The 20,609-nt window shown below is 41.8% G+C and overlaps 1 protein-coding gene, 3 long non-coding RNA genes and 1 pseudogene across 7 annotated transcripts; 4 read left to right on the forward strand and 1 right to left on the reverse strand.

Moving 5' to 3' along the window:
* The first annotated feature begins 11 nt into the window (after positions 1-11).
* LOC136191849 (uncharacterized) lies at positions 12-8,716 on the forward strand. Its single transcript, XM_065980257.1, has 13 exons — positions 12-32; positions 109-712; positions 761-909; positions 961-1,143; positions 1,192-1,348; positions 6,679-6,871; positions 6,927-6,980; positions 7,044-7,106; positions 7,157-7,243; positions 7,295-7,357; positions 7,424-7,486; positions 7,570-7,745; positions 7,801-8,716. Exons 2-13 carry the CDS (start codon positions 151-153, stop codon positions 8,625-8,627), a joined length of 2,577 nt encoding a protein of 858 aa, XP_065836329.1. The 5' UTR covers positions 12-32; positions 109-150; the 3' UTR covers positions 8,628-8,716.
* LOC136191929 (uncharacterized) lies at positions 4,280-5,381 on the reverse strand. Of its 3 annotated transcripts, none has more exons than XR_010671031.1 (4): positions 5,147-5,381; positions 4,976-5,032; positions 4,759-4,920; positions 4,280-4,685 (listed from the first exon to the last, which is right to left on the reverse strand). It is a non-coding gene; the product is annotated as an uncharacterized lncRNA (long non-coding RNA). The 3 variants fall into 3 exon arrangements; XR_010671032.1 differs by having other exon boundaries at positions 4,743-4,920; XR_010671033.1 differs by having other exon boundaries at positions 4,976-5,046.
* Positions 8,717-8,977: 261 nt separating the features above from the next.
* On the forward strand, positions 8,978-10,308 carry LOC136191742 (uncharacterized). 2 transcript variants are annotated; one of them, XR_010670941.1, is made up of 6 exons: positions 8,978-9,364; positions 9,417-9,485; positions 9,549-9,693; positions 9,744-9,892; positions 9,946-10,051; positions 10,108-10,308. It is a non-coding gene; the product is annotated as an uncharacterized lncRNA (long non-coding RNA). The 2 variants fall into 2 exon arrangements; XR_010670940.1 differs by having other exon boundaries at positions 9,549-9,892.
* A 3,690-nt stretch (positions 10,309-13,998) lies between these two features.
* Positions 13,999-14,559, forward strand: LOC136191962 (uncharacterized). The gene is made up of 3 exons (XR_010671057.1): positions 13,999-14,064; positions 14,118-14,237; positions 14,294-14,559. It is a non-coding gene; the product is annotated as an uncharacterized lncRNA (long non-coding RNA).
* A 1,394-nt stretch (positions 14,560-15,953) lies between these two features.
* On the forward strand, positions 15,954-19,087 carry LOC136192259 (CMP-N-acetylneuraminate-beta-galactosamide-alpha-2,3-sialyltransferase 2-like; annotated as a pseudogene).
* The last annotated feature ends 1,522 nt before the right edge of the window (positions 19,088-20,609 follow it).

Below are 20,609 nucleotides of genomic sequence, written 5' to 3' on the forward strand. Positions count from 1 at the left end.
GGCACTAACTACCCTTCAACTTGAAGCAAAAAGTAAGCCAGGAGCTGCTTTTAGGTAGAAGCAATATTTCATTATCTCGCTCGACCCCTCTACCTTGTTCGGATTCAGGAACCCCTCTCCTACTGCGCGTGCGCATTGGTTGCCAGAGAAATGGCGTGGCTTCGTCAAATACTTCGCAAAAACGACTCCTCCTCCGACGACTCTCAAACCATTGCACCCGAGAAACGGTATGCTCATGAATGCGCGTTGATCGACGATCATCTTCATCTCTTCGGTGGCCTCGATGGATCAAAATACGTTCCCCGCAGTGAAATCATTATGATGAATGTTCGAAGTGCGGAAAAGAAATGGATCCGTCGATTAACTCGAGGTCGAACGATTCCTCCGCCTTGTTTGGGAGCACGATGTGTTGTCATCGACAAGATGATCTACTCATACGGGGGATACACAGACGAGGGTCGTTGCCTGGGAATCGTTTATCGTCTCGATCCAAAGAAAATGGAATGGATCGAAGTAGCGACGCCTATCGGAGGAAAGAAACCGCACGAGCGCTCACGATGCTGTTTGTGTGCGATTGGATCAAGAATGATTATGTTTGGGGGAGAGAGCGACAAGAAGTTTCCTCGTCATCAACTACAGTTTGGGGCAACTCAGGAATGCGACTGGAGTAATGATGTTTATGAATTTCGACTTGAAGAGGGAAATGAAAAAGGTGACAAGATTTAATATCAATTTGATAATTATTTGAAATATAAACTAGGAATGTGGTTGGATTTGGAATTAAGTGGAACGCGACCAAAACCACTTGTTGGTGCTGTCATGGCAACCATTGACAAGCATCGAGCATTACTTCATGGAACGGACGTGGAGATCGAATCTCACTCTATTTTAATAAATTCGAATCGCAAAGTAAACCTGCGTAGTTAATAAAATAATAAGTATGTTTAGGAATACTTTCAGTTGTGGACAATCATTGATTTCTATGTGAAACCATCACCAAGACATGGCCATACAATTTGTCAATTAGTGACAGAAGGATTAGAAGACGAATCAATTTGTCTTCTTGTTGGTGGTCACATGCTCGACAAAACAAATTCTGACTCTGTTTACGTTCTGGATTTTGAAAATTCCAAAGCATATCAGGTTGTTATATTTCTGCTTTTTATTTATTTTTAATGATTATTGGTAAAGATGAACATCGATCCGCCCTTGGGAAAAGTTATGTGGCACACATGTCATTGCGTGCAGAACGAAAACAAGACTACTGACGTCATTGTCTCTGGTGGTGTTGACTCCACCTCCTCTTGGCCGTATTCGTTCCGGCCTATTCTTAGCGATTTTCATCTTGGTAAAGTGCCGTATTTATATTTATACACGTCTAAATAATGATTTTTGTAGACGTGAAGAACGAGCCGTACATGAAAATTAAACGAGAAATTCTCTCGTCGAGACGGGCGTCAGTTTGTGCTGCAACTTCATCTCCGCGTCTTTCACTTCCAAGTGACAGAGAGAATATTGAAATGATGCAACGCGAGCTGGAACATTTGCGACGAAGGTGCTCTGAATTGACCAAAGAAAAATCCTCCATCAGGTTATTTAAATACTTTGTGTCATTTAAATCCTGACGTTGTGATTTTAGAGAAGAACTGACCTCTTCTCAACGTCTTGTTGAGCGGAAAGACGAAGAAATGGCACAGATCAAGTTATTCATTGAAAATAAAAATAAACGAATTTTGTGTCAGCTTTTAAAATATAGGCAAGAATTGGCGTCTGTTCGAAGTGAAGCATCTATAGCTCATTGTCGTCTTGAACAGCAAAAAGACGCGCAGATTGCTTCTATTAGGTTTTGAAGAGATTTTTATTCAGACTGTATTTGATATATTTTCTGGGTCTACCCTACTAGGCAAGAACTGGCCTCTTGTCACCGCCTTGTACAGCGTAAGGAAGAAGACATAGCTCGTATTAGGTTATTGAAAGTAATACCTAGCAATGTTTGTTAATGATATATTTTTCAGGGAGGAACTCTTCACATCTCAACGCCTTGTCGAACAAAAAGATGAAGAACTTGCAGTTTCTTTGATGCGCTATGAAGCCCTAGAGGCGTCCCGTGACGAGATAAAAAGAAACCTCGACGCATTCACTGACGTGCTAAATATCAATTCCGATGAAGTCCGTCTCTCGGATAAAAGTCTCGGCTCGGGATCATTTGCAGGTAGACACACACACTACAGATTATGATTCATATTTCAAATTAAATAAATCAATCAGGCGTTTCCGTTGGGCGTTGGCGCGAAATGCGAGTCGCAGTCAAAAAAATTCACGAGCTCATCATAAGTCAACGCAATGAATCAATGTTCAGATGAGAAGTTGTCGTATGCAGTCGTCTCCACCATCCCAATATCATGGTCGTATGTGGAGCGGTCATGACCGAAGGAGCACCCCTTCAAATCGTCATCGAATTACTCGAGGGATCGGTCAGCGAAGTCATCGACGCCGCTCACGCTTCCAGATCCTATCTGACCATTTACGAGCAGCTTTCTATTGCCATGGATATGACGTCAGGAATCGCATATCTTCATCAGATTCGTCCTCGACCCTACGTCCACGGTGACATCCGCCCGTCGAATGTTCTCGTAACACGAGACATGAAGGTGAAAATAGGTGATTTAGGAGCGGCGCACATTATCGAGAGTTCTCTGTCCGCTGGTCCAATGAGCCCTCCTTATCTCGCTCCCGAAAGAGCGCCGTTGTCTGGCGGCACTGCCACTTCAAGCACGTTGAGTAGCGACGTGTACAGCATGGGCGTTTCATTACTTGAAATATTCACGGGTGTGGGTCCTATCCCAGAAGAGAGGCACACTCAGTTGGGTATTCTCGCTAATCGTTCTAATTTATTCGTACTCTGCAGTCGTTTAATAAGTCGCGATCCGGCTAAACGATTGTCAGCACAAACGTGTTTTGAAACGCTCAAAGTTTATTTTGGTCAACATGAGAAGCTTTTGTCTGAACGTGAACTTGTAGCAGCGAAACGATTGGTTAAAGGGGTTTTTGAGAAAGACACTCACAAAGTCATTCTCCTCAATATTTCCTTGAACTAACGTTCAGTTTTATTTTAAAGTTGGTCGTTTTTGTGTAATTTCGTTAGATACTCTTCACAACGTGCACGATATTTTTTAAATATCTCAAAAATTTGACTGTTTTTCGTGCTACCTTGCCCTTCTATATTATTTGTTTTTTGTATATTTTTGGTAGTATTTTCGATTTTATATTAGTGCTAATGGTTTGCCTTGCTTTTTAATTTTATTTTTATTATACTGCAGAGAAACGACAACTGTTTAATGCCTCAATGTATAAAGATATAACTAATCTTAATTAATTGTAAGAGGTATGGGAACGTCCTCGTTGTAACTGCTCCTACAATGCATGAAAACACTCTGTTGCATTTTTTGCTTTGGTTTATTCATTCGTCAGTCATTTGCTTTCTTTTCTTATTTGTCGGGACAAATTACTGCGTCTGAGATATTACTCCTTTTTTTATGATCTTCGACTGCCCGTATGTCCGGCCGGATTGGGTAACGGCTTTTCCAGAAAAAGCGAGCAAAAACCGTTTACCCTACCCGGACATACGGGCTACTGAAGTTTTGAGATTTGCGACACGCGAGAGAACAGCATTTTGTTCTAAACTTTATTATTAACACAATTAATTTTTAAAATTACCTTCGGTATCTTATCCTTTCTAAAGAAATTCTATGACATTTCTAAAAGATTCTGAGGATCACCCCACCCTTCATAGAATAGTCGTGGCCCTCACCACCATTCCTTCCGTTTCTTGCGTCCACCAATGACCTAGAGAATTTCTAATTAAAATAATGAATTAGCTTTGATTACGAAGAGTCAAGGGCACATGCTGCATGCACGGTAGAATTAAAAGACGACCATTCAATAATCCCTTACGGTACCGCTGAGTTATTCTACTTCTACAACAAAAGAAGAAAAGCCAACGAATATTCTAGGCTCCTATCTGATGAACGACGTATTTATTCTGAACAGTATCAGCACCTCCAACTTCCCTCCCACTGTAACAAACAACTCAATAAAACTACAGAATACACTTGAATCTGGCACATATCACAAAGTATTTCACCCAGCGCAGTCCTAGCCACGGGATGTTTCTCTTTCGCATTCCCAATTGCCCTTCTTCGCCTCGGAGTGTATGAAGAAGATATGAGAACAGCAATTAGTTTATTAAAAATAAATTACCAAACCTAAACAGCTGTAGTTAGTAAATTAATTCTTAACAAGGTTAACACCTTAATTAATTAAAATGTCATTTCCTTCTTAGACCTCCCCCAATTCCTAAACGAATTGCCTAACCAACATAAATATTCTCCGCTGGCCAATCAACCTTTCTCTTGGATCTCCCGTCCACCAAAAATTAGGCAAACTTCACTGAAAAACGACTTGATTTACATATGATAAATCAAGCACACGTATAGAAAAAATTATAAAGAACGACCATGTAAAAACTCCTCATCGGACAGCTGAGTCTTCCTTCTGCCACAGCAAAAGAAGCAAACCAACTGACACACAAAAAAAACAATCTAGGCACTTATCTGATGCTTCACAGGTAACGTGCCTCCAAGGACGTAACCACACCAACGTCTCTCCCACTCAAACAAACCACCCTATGAAACGAACATGAATTTTAACACTAGAACGTGGTGAAATCCAAAGTATACAACCTATCATATTCCTTGCCTTGAGATGTTTTCATTCCCAATCCAAAGTATATGAAGATTCAAGAAGACACTCAAGTAGGAATAGGAATGCGTCACAGAGGTGAGAAATAGCTTTCACGGTTTGACAGAGAGACGCTTGTGAGGAATGAATTGGAAACGCAGTGAGATAGAATAAATTACTCTAAATAATAAAATAAATTCAAACTCTGAACTAGATTATAATAATTTTAGGCAACCATTTGATCTGCGGAAAATAGCTCTAAAAACTCTTCTATTCTACCATTGAACGCCGCCTAAAGACGAGATCCTATTAATTAAACTAATAAAATAACGTTCGCAAACCGAAAGAGAGAGAAAGGGGCCCCGGCCGGCCTCCTCCCTTTCTCTGTCTATACTCTCTCTCATACCTCAAATTCTAGTCTTCGTCGCTCGCCACCGTTCGTAAATTGTCCAATTGATCCTTAGAGGTCTGTTTGGCTTCTTCGTCGACGCCGAATGATTTCGCTGCACAATTCTGTTTCCACGAGAAAAACTGCTTCACCGAGACAACAGGTCGACAAGCAGGACGATCTGTGTCTCATTTGATGATGCAATTGAACGGGCTCAATCCAGAACATTCCGTGAAACAAACAAAGAAAAGATGAACCTTCAGACACGGATCTGTGCTTCAGAGGAGTGAAGTTCGCAGCGCGTGCGCACTGGTTGCCAAAGTAATGGCTTCGCTTCGTCCAATACTTCGCCAAAACGACTTCCCCGACGACGACTCTCAAACCATTCAACCCGAGAAACGGCGTTCTCATGAATGCGCGTTGGTCGGCGATCATCTTCATCTCTTCGGTGGCCGCCATCGATCAAAATACTTTCCCCGCAATGAAATCTTTGTGATGAATGTTCGAAGAGCGGAAAAGAAGTGGATCCGTCGATTGACTCGAGGTCGAACGATTCCTCCACCTTGTGCTGGAGCACGATGTGTTGTCATCGACAACATGATCTACTCATACGGGGGAAGAACAGAAGAGGGTCGTCGCCTGGGAATTGTTTATCGTCTCGATCCGAAGATAATGGAATGGATCGAAGTAGCGACGCCTATCGAGGGAAAGAAACCGCACGAACGTTCGTTGTGCTGTTTGTGTGCGATCGGATCAAGAATGATCATGTTTGGGGGAATCAGCGAAAAGAAGATTTCTCGTGATCATCTCCAGTCTGGGGATGAATACAACTGGAGTAATGATATTTATGAATTTCGACTGGAAGAGGGAAATGAAAAAGGTGACTCGATTTAATATCAATTTGATAATAATTTGACATATAAACTAGGAATGTGGTTGGATTTGGAATTAAGTGGAACACGACCAAAACCACTTGTTGCCGCTGCCATGGCAACCATTCGCGACAATCGAGCATTACTTCATGGAACGGACGTGGAGAGTGAATCTCGCTCTATTATAATAGATTTAAATCACAAAGTAAACCTGCGTAGTTAAATAATAGATAGGTTTAGCAATATTTTTAGTTGTGGACAATCATTGATTTCAATGTGAAACCATCACCAAGACGGACCCATACGATTTGTCATTTAGTGACAGAAGGATTAGAAGACGAATCAATTTGTCTTCTTGTTGGTGGTGACATGCTCGACAAAACAAATTCTGACTATGTTTACGTTCTGGATTGTGACAATTCCAAAGCATATCAGGTTGTTATAATTTTACTTTATTGAATTTTTAACGATTATTTATAAAGATGGACGTCGATCCACAATTGGGAAAAGTTTTGAGGCACACATGTCATTGTGTGCAGAACGAAGACAAGACTGCAGACGTCATTGTCTGTGGTGGTATCAATTGGGATTGGTCAGATAGGCCTATTTTAAGCTTCTTTTGTCTTGGTAGATAAATTGTAATTAACTTAGGGACATTTAATGGATAATGTTTTGCAGACGTGAAGAACGAGCCGTACATGAAAATTAGACAAGAAATTCTCTCATCGAGACGGGCGTTAGTTCGTGCAGCAACTTCATCTCCGCGTCTTTCTCTTCCAAGTGACAGAAAAGATATTGAAATAATGCAACGCGAGCTGGAGCATTTGCGACAAAGGTGCTCTGAATTGACCGAAGAAAAATCGTCTATCAGGTTATATATTATGTTGTATACTATTGTAAAGTTTAACGTCATTTTTTGTTCTTAGAAATGAACTTGTCTCTGCCCAAAGTCTTCTGCAAAAAGAAATCACTCGAATTGGGTTAGTTGATTTTGTAAATATTTTTTATCTTTTTTGTCTTAACGGGAATTTTATTGCTTTCAGAGAAGAACTGACCTCTTCTCATCGTCTGGTTGAGCGTAAAGACGGAGAAAATGCACAGATCAGGTTATTTATTGAAAGTAATAAATAAATTTTGTTTCAGCGTTTTATTACAGGCAAGAATTGGCGTCTGTTCGAAGAGAAGCATCTATTGCTCAAGGTCGTCTTGAACAGGAAAAAGACCAGCAGATTTCTTCCATTCAGTAGCCACAAAAAATAGGTTCTGCCAATAGTGTATACATTTTGGGTTTTAGAGAGGAACTGGCCATGTCTCAACGGGTGGCACAGGGTAAAGAGGGAGTAATTACTCGCATAAGGTCATTGAAAAGGATTTCTAATAATTAAAATACTTAATAGTAAATATTTTTATTTCTTTTTAACAGGGAGGAACTCGCGTCATGTCAACGTTTTTTAGAGCGAAAAAATGAAGACATTTCTCTTATCAGGTATACAAAACAACGTCGTCTTGAACAGCAAAATTACTTTTATGATAGTGAATATATATTTGAATTTTTTTCATTTTTCTAAGGGATGAACTTGCGACAGTGCAACGTCACCATAATGTTGCATTGACACGCTGCCAAACTCTGGAGGCATCTCGCAACGAAATGAAACGACGCCTTGAAGAATTCACTGACGTATTGAACATCAGCGATGATGAAGTACACCTGACTGGCCAAAAAGTGGGAACAGGAGGATTTGCAAGTAAGAAATAAAAGCATAAAATTTTAGTTAACGTTGTGTTTTATATTACACTCAGGCGTTTTCGTGGGTCGTTGGCGCGGAATGACAGTCGCAGTCAAAAAAATCCACGACCTGATCACGAATCAACGCAACATGGCATTATTCGAACAAGAAGTCATCGTCTGCAGTCGACTTCATCATCCCAACATCATGACCGTTTGCGGAGCGGTGATGGCCGAAGGAATTCCTCTCCAAATGGTCATGGAATTACTCGAGGGATCAGTGAGCGAAGTCATCGACGCAGCTCACACTACCGGCTCTTATCTGACAATTTATGAGCAGTTGTCTATTGCCATTGATATGACGTCAGGTATTTCATATCTTCATCAGATTCGTCCGCGTCCCTACGTCCACGGTGACGTCCGCCCGTCTAATATCCTCGTCACAAGAGATATGAAAGTGAAAGTGGGCGACTTGGGAACGGCTCATCTGATTGAGAGTTCTCTGTCTGCTGGCCCTGTCAGTCAGCAATATCTCGCTCCGGAAAGGTCACCGCGTTCTGACGGCACTGCCGCTTCGAGCTCGTTGCCTAGCGACGTGTACAGCGTTGGCGTTTCTTTGATAGAGATGTTCACCGGGGTGGGTCCCATTCCTGAAGTGAGGCAGACTCAATTGGACGCTCTCGCTAATCGACCTAATCTTTTAATGCTATGCTCTCGTTTGATTGATGATGACCCTAACAATAGACCCTCAGCACAAGAATGCTTTGATGTGCTGAAGAGGGAGTTTAGTGACAGTCAAAGTCGTTTGTCAGCGCTTGGGCTGTTTCCAACGCTACGACTGGTGAAGGGAGTTTTTGGAAGAGACAGTCACAAAGTCGTGCTATCAGGTTCTTTTTATTAACTCCAATTTCTGCGGTGTTTTTCGGGCTTGGCAGCTTGTTTTTATCTCTTTTTTGAATCGTCTTTTTTGATATCGTAAATGTTTGCATGTCCTCTAAAAATTCATATCCAATCTTTTAGAAAAATAGGCGGTGCTGATAGCTTGATCGAGGCTTTGCGTCAGTTTGAAAATCTTCCTTTTCAAGAAATTAGTTGAATTAAAACAGTAGATGATCAAAGAGAGTGTATAGGAAGTTACATACATTTTGTTTGCGATCGCGCATTAGTGTTTTAAGGCACGTGACTATTTACAACATGGCGACGATCACGACAAGACAATCTCCGATCTTCCCGCGGAGAAACACTAGCGGCTCAACGGCAAAATCACTAAGTTCGCCGAGACCGCAACGCAAGTACCTTCCAGGGGGATCGCATAGCCTAGTTACCGCCCGATTATCCTCGACCTAAACAGTCATCCAGCTACAAAAACGAGTCCATGAGAGCGCTAGCCGGCCGCCACGAGCCAGTAAAAGCGACTACGCCATTCAGGAACGACGCCAGTGCTCGTAATTACAGCACAGGCACTCGCTTCGATGACGTTGGCTCTTCCGTGCTAAAATAAAGCATCATCATCATCATCATCATCATCATCAACGTCCCTGCTTCCACAACAAAAATTCTGTCTCCTTAGAAGAAATTCGAGTGATTCTGATTTGGCTTCAGAGAAATATCATGCACGTCAAAATAGCAAAATAGCTGGTAAGAAAAGAAGTAGAATATGAATTTTTTTGAAATAGTTTTTTTCCTGGAGATCTTTTCGTTGGTCAGCTGATTAGTAGTGTGCAGTCACCTTTGAATCCTGTTCTCGTCACACTGTTAGGTTAGTGGACACAAGTTCCGTAGAAGGATCGAACTGCTATGTTCTTTTCTATGAAAAATACAGGTCCTATAATGAATCACATAATGACGACACGTTGTAGACGTCACAGTATTTAATCTTGGTCACGTGCTTTTGCACGCCGAGTGAAGGAAAGGCGTTTATTAGCCGTTTCTACGCCGAATTCGTCATTTTCGCGTTGTAAATTACAGTTAAGGTTTGAGTTGTTCTGTTGTCTCGAATCGATCTTGGCCTTTTTAGGCGATTTTTCGGTGATTGATTGCGTATTAATTTACTCCATCATTTGTGGCTTGTGCTTGTTCGAGGCTCATTTCTATAATGCCCCCGCGGGGGACATTCTCTTTGCGATTCAGCTGTTCAGCTGTGGACTTGTTGCGGACCGCTAGAAGGTATAAAACGCTTTTCCGAGCCTTGTTCGTTTTAGTATAAGAGTTTTCTGAAGATGCTGTCTGTTATCTGAACGTCAACCTTGTCTCGAATTGACTACGAATTGTGAAAGGATCGGTTCTATGCAGAGATCGACTTTCGCGTTGAGAAAGACAGACACGGTGAGTATTCGACTGTTGTATGCATGCGAACAATTATTCAGTTCGCCTTTGCTCAGAATTCCAATTTCTCATCGTCCGGGGGCTTTTAATTTTTGCCGGTGAGTTATCTGAAACTGCAAGGAGAACCTGAGGAATTCATCTGAAGCGTCGTGGAATTTTCCGTCTCAATTGTGCCACTAAAGAAACTCGATGGTAAGCGATGGACACAAAAAACAGAAATTTTTGTTCGGGCCCAAATAAAGATTTACATTTCCAAATATTCAAGTGAGTTCCATGAACCGTATCCCCCCACTACAATTAATTGATTGTCTTTTGTTGTACATGCACCATGCAAGTAGCGTCCCTCATTCATTGATGGCAATGAAAGCCAATCCCCAGACAATTCATCATACATTTCAACACAATTGCTCTTATAGTATCCTCCTGTTGCGACGAGTTTCCCATTCCATGATGACAATTGACGCAATTCCTTTGAAGTTGGTTTGATATCAAACCATTTTTGTTTGTCCATTGAAAAACATTCAACTGAATTCCCTGCCCTTCCCCCTCCTCCAACAAACATTTTATCATCAATCACAGCCAATGAACACAAACACCGTTCATTCTTCATTTTCTTTATTGGTTCCCATTCTCCCTTATTAATATCAAAACAATCAACTTGATCACTCCCTATTGGCATAGATGCTATTGGGTAATTCCCTCCCACAAGATAAATGATCCCATTGTGTCCAATTGCTGATCTTTCATTGAGTTGATATTCATCTGGTATTTTAGTTAATAATTCAAAATCTCTCGTTTCACTTTTCCATTCAGAAATACTCAAGCATGGAAATACTCCGTCCATGACATATCCTTTGCCTTCACATTCAAAGACACTTCCTATGTCTTCAATACCCGACAGATGATGCCCCTCTCCCTCCCACGCTCCCTTCTTAAACTGAAACATTCTATTCCCCCAACCAACATGTAGCATTCCATTGATTTCAGCCACACATCCAAATGGCGAACAATAACGAATGGGCATGTTTGGTTTGCTTGTCTTCCATTTGAGACCAGGACTTCCCATCGAAGGACCAATCTAAATGTATGCAATTACAATTCCAAAATTAAATTAGTCTTTTAGACAAGCCTCTACCTTTGTTCTAAGACCAATATTCGTCACTTTCTCTTTTCTAAATTTTTTTGGAGTTTTTTTTCTCCTCCGTTTCTTTTTCTAATTTGTTTGTCTTCTCAATTTCTTCTTTCGCATTTTCTAATTTCTTTTCGAATTCTCTGATCCTTTCTCTCTCTGTGTTCTTTCGAGCAGCACGTTCTTGTTCACATTTTAATCCTTCTCTTATTATTAGTTCGGCAACGTGTTTCTGTCCTTCGGTTCCTCCAAAACACTTAAAAATCGGTCAAACGAATCGGGTCCTTTTCTTGGTAAGATCGTAACGAGAAGCTGTCGCGATCCTTCCGCATCGTCGTACGTTTTGATTTTCTCATACTCTTCTCGAGTGATTAGAAAGAGAGTGAAGACGATCAATGAGAGCGAAGGGCGAAAGAATCGCGACAAGAACGTGTAAAATGGGGCGAACGTGCGTGTTCCATCTTTCATCCATTTCGAGCAGAGAAGAAGCAAAAAACAGTAAGCAATGTGGTCAACAAAAGGTTCGGGGAAACTTTTGGGGACTCTAACCAATCTATGGTCTAACCAATAGGCAATCGTCACGTGACAGACCTGTCCTCTCCAACAAAATGAGCATTGTCCGAGGGTGAACGTCTTCTTCTGCCTATCGAAATTGAAGAAAGATAGTAGACAAATGCCTGTATCGACGCAAGGAGTCTCCATGGCCGCGTGCTTAGGTCTAGGCACTCGAAAATGCAAAAGAACACGAAAGACGAACGTCGTGGTAGAACATGCAAGTCGCCAACGCAACGATTGTCAAATATTGTTTTATTAGGAGACCTCAAAGTGAACTTCTCGCACCACAAACATTTTTTATGCAGAAAAATGTTTTTTTTGACAAAAGTAATGTAGAGCCAGTAACTGTTTGTCTATTTATTTTTTTCTCTGTGCCAGTGAAAAGTAATTTTCTTAGAGATAATATTTGATTGGTTTATTTCAGTTCACGTGCTTGGTGTGGTGATCAATATATTTATCCATCTACAAACTAATCTTTTATCTCAAATTATTTCTTCTTAGATGGGAATTTACTTCGATTCTGTATGATTCACGTTGCAGTGTAATGATCACTGAATCAGAATATGACAAAGCGTCTCGAAAGCATCCAAATCAATAAATTGGCCTAGACCCCAATGTAAGCCACTTCTAGTTAGATGGCCTTTACCCAACTAGCTACAAGAATAAGCCAATAAAGCGGGGTTGGTTCCCCTACTCGAATATACGCCTCTAGCACTCGCTTCAATTATATGTCTCGTCAACAGTTCGTTGATGGGGTTTGTCGGAAAAATTAAATCTTAGCCGTCTTGATACGGGCTTCAATTACTGTCTCAAATCTCTTTGGCGAACGAATGATCGGTTCTGTCAATGTACGTACGCGTGATTACGACTAGTTCGCGTTCCAAACCATCAAAATCAAAAGACTGTCTTCTTCTGCGAGAAATGAATCTCTTGTTGTGAAAAGAGAAATAATTAATATGAGACGGGAAGCGGTTACTTTCGAAAATCAAATATTGAAACACCAGTTGGTAGAAATTGTGATTTGGAATTTTGTATCTAAGGCATGTTCGAATTTGTTATATTGTTTTGGAGATGTTTTAGGTATTCTTTTTTAGTGCTTTGTGAATTGAGTAACACGTGACTTTTTTGTCTGAAATGAGTTAGAAACGAAATAAATAGAAAGCTTTTAGTTAGAGGAAACGTAATTTTTTTCTTAATTGGGTACGTCTACATGATTTTGAATTTAATAGCTTGTGATGATTTTGTGGAATGGGAATAAAAGCAGTTCCCTGTCACCAACGAAATTCAATTTCAAAATTTCGCACTGAGATTTGTAAACAGGTACATTGATTTAATGGCTATTTGATAATAATTTTATTTTGCATGGTGAACAAGATGCCCAGGAGTTTCTACAATTTAACTTGACGGTCTACATGACGACTTGAAAATTTACTCTCTGAAATCAGTAAATGATTTCATGACGTAAGTAAAAATAATCTAATTGAATCGTGATAAATTAGTATTTTAGAAGAGAAACGAGTTAACCTGATGTGGCTTCAGAGGAGTACTATGCACGTGAAAATAGCTTGTACGAAAAAGAGCAATACATGAATTTATATGTCTGTAGATCTTTTTGTTGATCAATTGATGAGTACAGTCACTTTTGATGCCTGTTCTCATAATTCGATTATCTGTGATTCCTTCTAGGATTTGCTTCTTTCCATTCCACGTAGTGTAAGACGAGAAGGAAAAGGAATGAAAAATACATAGACTATTTATAGTAGCGTTTTTCTTCTTGGTATGACTTTTTGCATTTTCTACGTCACTAGATTCTACTTTGGCTGATCGCTTGGAATTATTCACGGAATAGGAAACGTTGGATGGATCTACAAATTATATAGAGTTGCTAATCACATGGGAAGTATGTTCGGTGCCACATGGAGCAATCATGTCAAAGATGACTGGTTTCTTTTCCTCCATGACTACAGGTATGTAAACTAAGTTCTGTGAAAGGATCGCAGTGTCAGGTTCAGTTCTTTTCATATGACATGCAGGTCCCATAATGACGACACATACCTGACGTCACAGTATTTAATGGCCGTTTCGACGCCAAACTTGTCACTTTGCGCTTTGAATTACAGCAAAGGTGACTTGTTGAGTGGTCCTGTTGACTTTCTGAATCGATTTGGGTCTTTTTAGGCGATTTTCCGTCATTTTTGCGTCGCTCCCTTTGGAGACCCATTTCTATGCACTTCTTGGTTTTTCGTAGCGCGCGCTTCCCCCGCGGGGGACATTCCCTGGGACATTCTCTTCGCGATTCAGCTGTGTGCATGTTGCGGACCGCTAGGAGGTAAAATACGCTTTCGCGAGCCTTGTTCGTTTTCCTACAAAGGTTTTCTAAAGATGCTCTGTACATCTGAACGTCAAACTGTCTCGAATTGACTACGAAATGTGAAAGGATCGCTTCTATATGCAGAGAAAAGGAATTTTCTGAGAGACATTCGTGCTCAAAAGACAGAAACGGTGGGTATTCGATTGTTGTACGCATACGAACTGTCTTTCAGTTCGCCTTTGCTCAGAATTCCAATTTCTTTTTGTCCGGGGAATTTTCATTTTATTTTGCCGGCGATTTATCGGAAAAAGATCCTGGGAAATTCATTTGAAGCATCGTGTAAATGTTCTTCTCATTTCTGCCGCTAAAGAAAATTTGATGATAAGCAATTGACACAGAAACAAGAATTTTTTTATTGGGACCCAATAACATTTTACATTTTCAAACATTCAATTGAGTTCCCTGCACCCCATCCCCCCACTACAATTAATTGATCGTCTTTTGTTGAACATGCACCATGTCTCCATCGTCACTCATTCATTGATGGCAATGGAAGCCAATCCCCAGAAAATTCATCATATATTTCAACGCAATTGCTATAGAATCCTCCTGTTGCCACGAGTTTCCCATTCCATGATGACAATTGACAATAATCCTTTGTACTTCGTTTGATATCAATCCAGCCTTGTTTCTCCATTGAGAAACATTCAACTGAATTCCCCGCCCCATTCCCTCCTCCAACAAACATTTTATCATCAATCACAGCCAATGAACACCAACCCCGTTCATTCTTCATTTTCTTTATTGGTTCCCATTCTCCTTTATTAATATCAAAACAATCAACTCGATCACTCCCCGCCCCTTCCACAAGATAAATGTTCCCATTGTGTCCAATTGCTGATCTGAATCGGAGTTGATATTCATCTGGCATTTTAGTTAATAATTCCAAATCTCTTGTTTCCCTTTTCCATTCATAAATACTGGAACATCGATCCCTGTCATTGATATCCATGACATATCCTTTCCCTTCACATTCAAAGACAATCCATATCTCATAAATCCCCGGCAGATGATGCTTCTCTCCCTCCCACGCTCCCTTCTTAAACTGAAACATTCTATCCCCCATACCAACATGTAGCATTCCATTGATTTCAGCCACACGTCCAAATGGCCAACAATAATCAATGGGGATCTTGGGTTCTCTTGTCTCCCATTTGAGAGTAGGATTGCCCATTGAAAACTACATGTTTTTAATTGAAAAACTCAAATTAGATTAGTCTTTTAGACACGCCCTACCTTTGTTCTAAAACCAATGTTCGTCACTTTCTCCTTTTTAAATTTTTTTTGGTATTTTCTTTTTTCTTCACTTCTTTTTCCAATTTTTTTGCCTTCTCTTCCTTCTCTTCTTTCTCTTTTTTCAACTCCTTTTCCAATTCTCTGATCCTTTCTCTCTCTGTGTTCTTTCGACCAGCACGTTCTTGTTCACATTTTAATCCTTCTCCTATTATTAGTTCAGCAACGTGTTTCTGTCCTTCAGTTTCCTCTAAAACGCTCAAAAATTGTTCAAACGCATCGGGTCCTTTTCTTGGTAAGATCATAACGAGAAGCTGTTGCGATGCTTCAACACTGTCGTACGTTTTGATTCTCTCATACTCTTCGCGAGTGATGAGAAAGAGAGAATGGAGACGATCAATGAGAGCGAAGGGCAAAAGAATCGCGACAAGAACGTGTAAAATGGGGCGAACGTGCGTGTTCCATCTTTCGTCCATTTCGAGCAGAGCAGAAGCAAAAAACAGAGCGAGATCGTGAGCGAGGTGGTCAGTGAAAAGGGTTCGGGAATCGGGGGAACTTTTGTGGACTCGTGACGTCAAGGCAATCGTCACGTGACGAACGTGGTCTTCCCGAATAAGACAGCGAAATGAGCCTTTTCCGCGAGTGAACGTTGTAACGTGAGAAGAAGGACCATCTATTAGACCCAATTAGCTAGGGTTAGCGCACTACCGTCACATCCCCCCTTCATCAACAAAAACAAAACAAAAAAATGACGACGACACAGACGACACATATAAGAGTTCAAACGCTGCGCACGCAGAGGGCCGGGAGAAAAGCGGCGGCGTACGGCGGAGTAGTGCATCTTCCATCGGGCGATGGGCGGCAGATCCGTGAGATAATCGTCGGACAAGTGCGTAACGAGCGCGTAGGCGTCCCACGCTTGGCGCAACGGTTGCCAGGCGTCTGCGATAGTATCAGCGCTGCGGCCTTTGAACTCGCCGGCAGAGGGACGCTGGTCGGCCGCACGATCGAGGACGCGCGGCGAAGTCGGAGCGGCGAATTAAACGGTCGACGAAGATATGTGAGAGTCTTTGCGTGAGCGCGACGGCGTAGAGAGCATAGATGAGTGAGACAGAGACGACGTGGGAGGTCGCGGAGTGACAGCGAGCGGACGAGCAGACGGCGATGCAGCCGACGTCGAAGAAGGTAAGCTTGCGTCGTCCATCAAACGCGACGGCGGAGAGAGCATAGGAGCGCGAGAGACGGACGATGGCGTCGCAGTAGGTAGGCTTGCGTCGTAGCACGACGGCGAGGCGAGTGTAGGAGATACTCTTGCGTCGTAGCACGACGGCGAGGCGAGTATAGGAGAGCGCAAGTGATCCATCCTGTCACCATGTAACGTGAGAAGAAGGACCATCTATTAGACCCAATTAGCTAGGGTTAGCGCACTACCGTCACAAACGTCTTCTTTTCATCGGAATTGAAGAGAGATAGTACACAAATGCCTGCATTGACGCAAGGAGTCTCCATCGCCGCGTGCTTAGGCCGAAATGCAAAAGAATACAAAAGACGAACGTCTTGGTAAAACATGCAAGTCCTCAACGCAACGGTCGCCCCTGTAATGTTTTTAGAAGAACTCAAAGTGAACTCCTCACACCACAAAAATTGCTTATTGCAGAAAAATATTTTTAGACAAAAATATGTTAGAGCCGGTAATTGTCTATCTATTTATTCTCTGTGTCATTGAAAAATGTTTTTAGAGTTATTTTTTGATTGGTTGATTCAATTTCACGTGCCGATTATGGTGATCAATATACAGTATTTATCCATCAACAAACTAATTTATATTTCTAATTATTTGTTCCTAAGTCGTAATTCACTGAACGTCTGTGTGACGCACTCAGCTGTGTAATGCCCACTCAATCAGAATGTGTTGACAGCATCCGAACGCCTCACTTAGGACTTTGTAACTACGGTATGTCCAGCTTTTCTGAATTTTTTGAAGAGATGATTAGGTTTTGTTTTTCAGGTCTCTATGAATTAAGACACGAGCAACTTTTTTTCTGAGATGAGACGAAATTGAATAGAAAGAATCACATGAATGGTCGGTTAGTTAGAGGCGAGAAAATGTTTTCTAATAATAATTAATTTTCGTCATAGAGACGAAGGGCATCTTCTGATAATTTTTGGTATGGAACTTATAATGCATTCAATCGGTTTCTCATTCCTAAAATTTTGTTGTAGTTTTACTATGGCAACTCACCTTTGCGCTCTATAGGACGAGTTAGGCAAAAATGTCTCAAACCAGGTAACGCGCGTTAGATACTTCTCTTCTAAAGTTCTTCTTTGTTTCTCGCCTTGTCCGATCTGTCTTTTCGACGAACGACGGTATTTATTACGTTTGTTTTGTAGTACTTAGTCATAAGTCGAAGTTCTGCGTCGCTTCGCCTTAGTAACGTAGCAAAATTTCTCAATCGTTACTGTACAACTTGAATGTTAGTGTGCCTTTTGTCTACTATCCTTGGCCTGCAGTACTTATTTTCCAAGACTTATTACAGTATTCTAGAGTACAAAAAATCGTCGAGATGCATTGACTAAACTTCACATACCGGTAATTGCAAATTCTTTTTATTTGATTAGTTGCAGCCTCTATAAACGTAATAAAAAATGAAACGAATTTATATGAGTATACTACACCACTAAGAGGTGGTGTATATCGTTTGTGACGTGCACCATTTTGCTTAGATCAAGTAATCGGATGTCGTTGTATTTTCAGGTGGAAAACAAAGCTCAATGAGGCCACCATCTGTCTCGAAGTTCGCCGTCATTTCTCTCATCGTCATTGCAATGCTATTCATCGCCGCCATTCATCTCCCCGTCGTCCCACAGCGCCGCCACTGTCGCCATGCCAAAATTTCAAACGTCTTCGAACTGAGTTGCTACGGAAGACACTCGATCCTCACCTGTTCAAACAACGCTCGCAACTACGACGATCTTTACAACAACGCAGCCCAATTCGCCACAGACGACGATTTCGTCAACGAACCTCTCCTCCGTCGCATCCACGACACGTGCGCCATTGTCGGTTCCTCGGGCAACCTCCTCAACTACGAATTCGGTTCGGAAATCGACGCGCACGACATCGTCTTTCGCATCAATCTTCCACCCATGAAAGGATACGAAAAATATGTTTGAAGTCGCTTGGGCGACGTTCTCGTGCTTAACTATTAAAAATCGCATTGGCCTTGCTATAATGCGAAGCATTTTATTCTGACGTGTCATCGGCATCCGGCGGCGTATGCTGACTTCGTGCGGACTTGCTGGACGCGGTACGGGCGTAAAACGTACGGCGTGGCACCACGAGTTATGGAATTAAGTAAGGAAATCTTTCACGCGTATGGGAGAAGGTATGGCGGGACTCCGAGGTCGCGTTTTTGGATTATAAGCAAGCTTATGGTTCCCACTTCTGGTCTCCATGCTGTCGTATTCGCTTTGCATTTGTGTCGAGAGGTGCATATGTACGATTTCGGTTTGAAAGGGGCTAAGAAGTTTGAGTACTTTGCTAATGCGACCGATAAGGAGGTGCGGAATTCTCACGATTTTCCCGCTGAAGCGTATTTTTTGACTTATTATGCCGAGGGTATGCATGATAATTCTCTTATTGATTTGTCTTGGAAGGGATATGGCAAACTGATCATTCATGGACCAACTCTTATATAGAAACTACCTGATGGTTGCAGTCTCTTGAAATAGAGGTAAAAAGATGTATCGATTCAATCGCAATTCTGATGCTCACATGTGCAAAGTAATGTATTATTCAAGGTGAGGGGCAGCGTGATCACTGTTTGCACAAGTGTTACCAAAAATTAAATAAAGCTTAATTAACGGGTAAAGGGTTAATTAATTAATAGATAAACTAGTGTCCGGTGATTTCGAGTAGAAAAGAGAAAGTCGTGCGTGTTAGACTTGGAAACGAATTAGAGAGAGCGTCCCTATGACCACAGGTAAGTTAATTCACAGGGGGCTTTGTCCACGTGAAACTCACCTTCCCCTCCCGCGCCCGTACGCGTTGGGCTATTGCGCACTGTGCATGACATAATTAACTGTACGAAGAGCCACTTGGTTGTCATCGTAAATGCAAGGGACAACCGACACAAGAATTTTGACTAACAAAGTGACACAAACAACTAGTATCTTTCGACTTTTCTGTAACGCTGACATTTGTCTCCCACTCCTTATAGGTTCGAGTAAACGGCTTTGATCTTCACTACCATCGCACGGGAAGAGGCAGCGACGTTCTCGTCTTCCTCCATGGTTCTATTACAACTGGAATGCTTGACTTTGCGCCACAACTTCAATCGCAGCTCATGTGTGATCACTTCAACATGATCGCCGTTGATATGCGAGGCTGCGGGGAATCACGTCCACCGGAGAAGGACTTTGCCGGCGACTTCTATCGCTCCGACGCCGAAGACGTCGCCAGTTTGATGGATTCACTGAAGATACACCGCTACTCCGTCGCAGGGTATGGAGAAATCATACGCGTGAGGCCACTTCAACTTAATAAGATTATGCACCAAAATTAATTAATCTCCGCTGCTACTGTAAACAATCTGCAGATGAACGACCCTCGCGCGCTAATTTGATCCTTCGATTATCTCATTACTGTTCTTTATCCATACATGCAGGTGGTGCTATGGCGGTACTGTCGCATTGATTCTGGCTTCAATGAGACCTCAAGTCGTTCAAACCTTGATAATTTGGGGAGTAATGGCTTACATGGAGCGACAAACCGTTGATAAATTCGTGGCCATCGAGAACCTTTCAAATTGGAATCCGGCGGTCCTGAATCGACTCAACACCTACTACCCTTTAGACGTAATACAGAGATTGTGGTCAGCTTGGGTTCGCGGGCTGACGCGCTTGGCCGACGAACGGGGAGAGGACATTTATCAGGACAATTTGGCAAAGGTAGAGTGTCCGACTCTTCTGATGCACGGGAGTCGCGATCCGATGATAACCGTTCACCACGCGGAATTTATCAAGAAACATCTTCGCGGGCCTACTGTTTATCTCGATTTTGTGGGAGGCCGCCATGAAATGCATCTTGATGTATGCGATGATTTTAATGGGAAGGTGGTGGATTTTTTTGAAGCGCATTGCAAAATCTGATTGAGGAAAAGTCTGGTTGAGGAAAGTAACGGAAAATTACTAACTAACTTCTTATCTAAATTTTGGCAGAATAGGAATGTTTTTTGTGTCCTGTGCGTTTGCATCCCCAAAAAGAGCCT

The sequence above is a fragment of the Oscarella lobularis genome, chromosome 10 (assembly GCF_947507565.1).
Source record: "Oscarella lobularis chromosome 10, ooOscLobu1.1, whole genome shotgun sequence".
Taxonomy (NCBI): Eukaryota; Metazoa; Porifera; class Homoscleromorpha; order Homosclerophorida; family Oscarellidae; genus Oscarella; species Oscarella lobularis.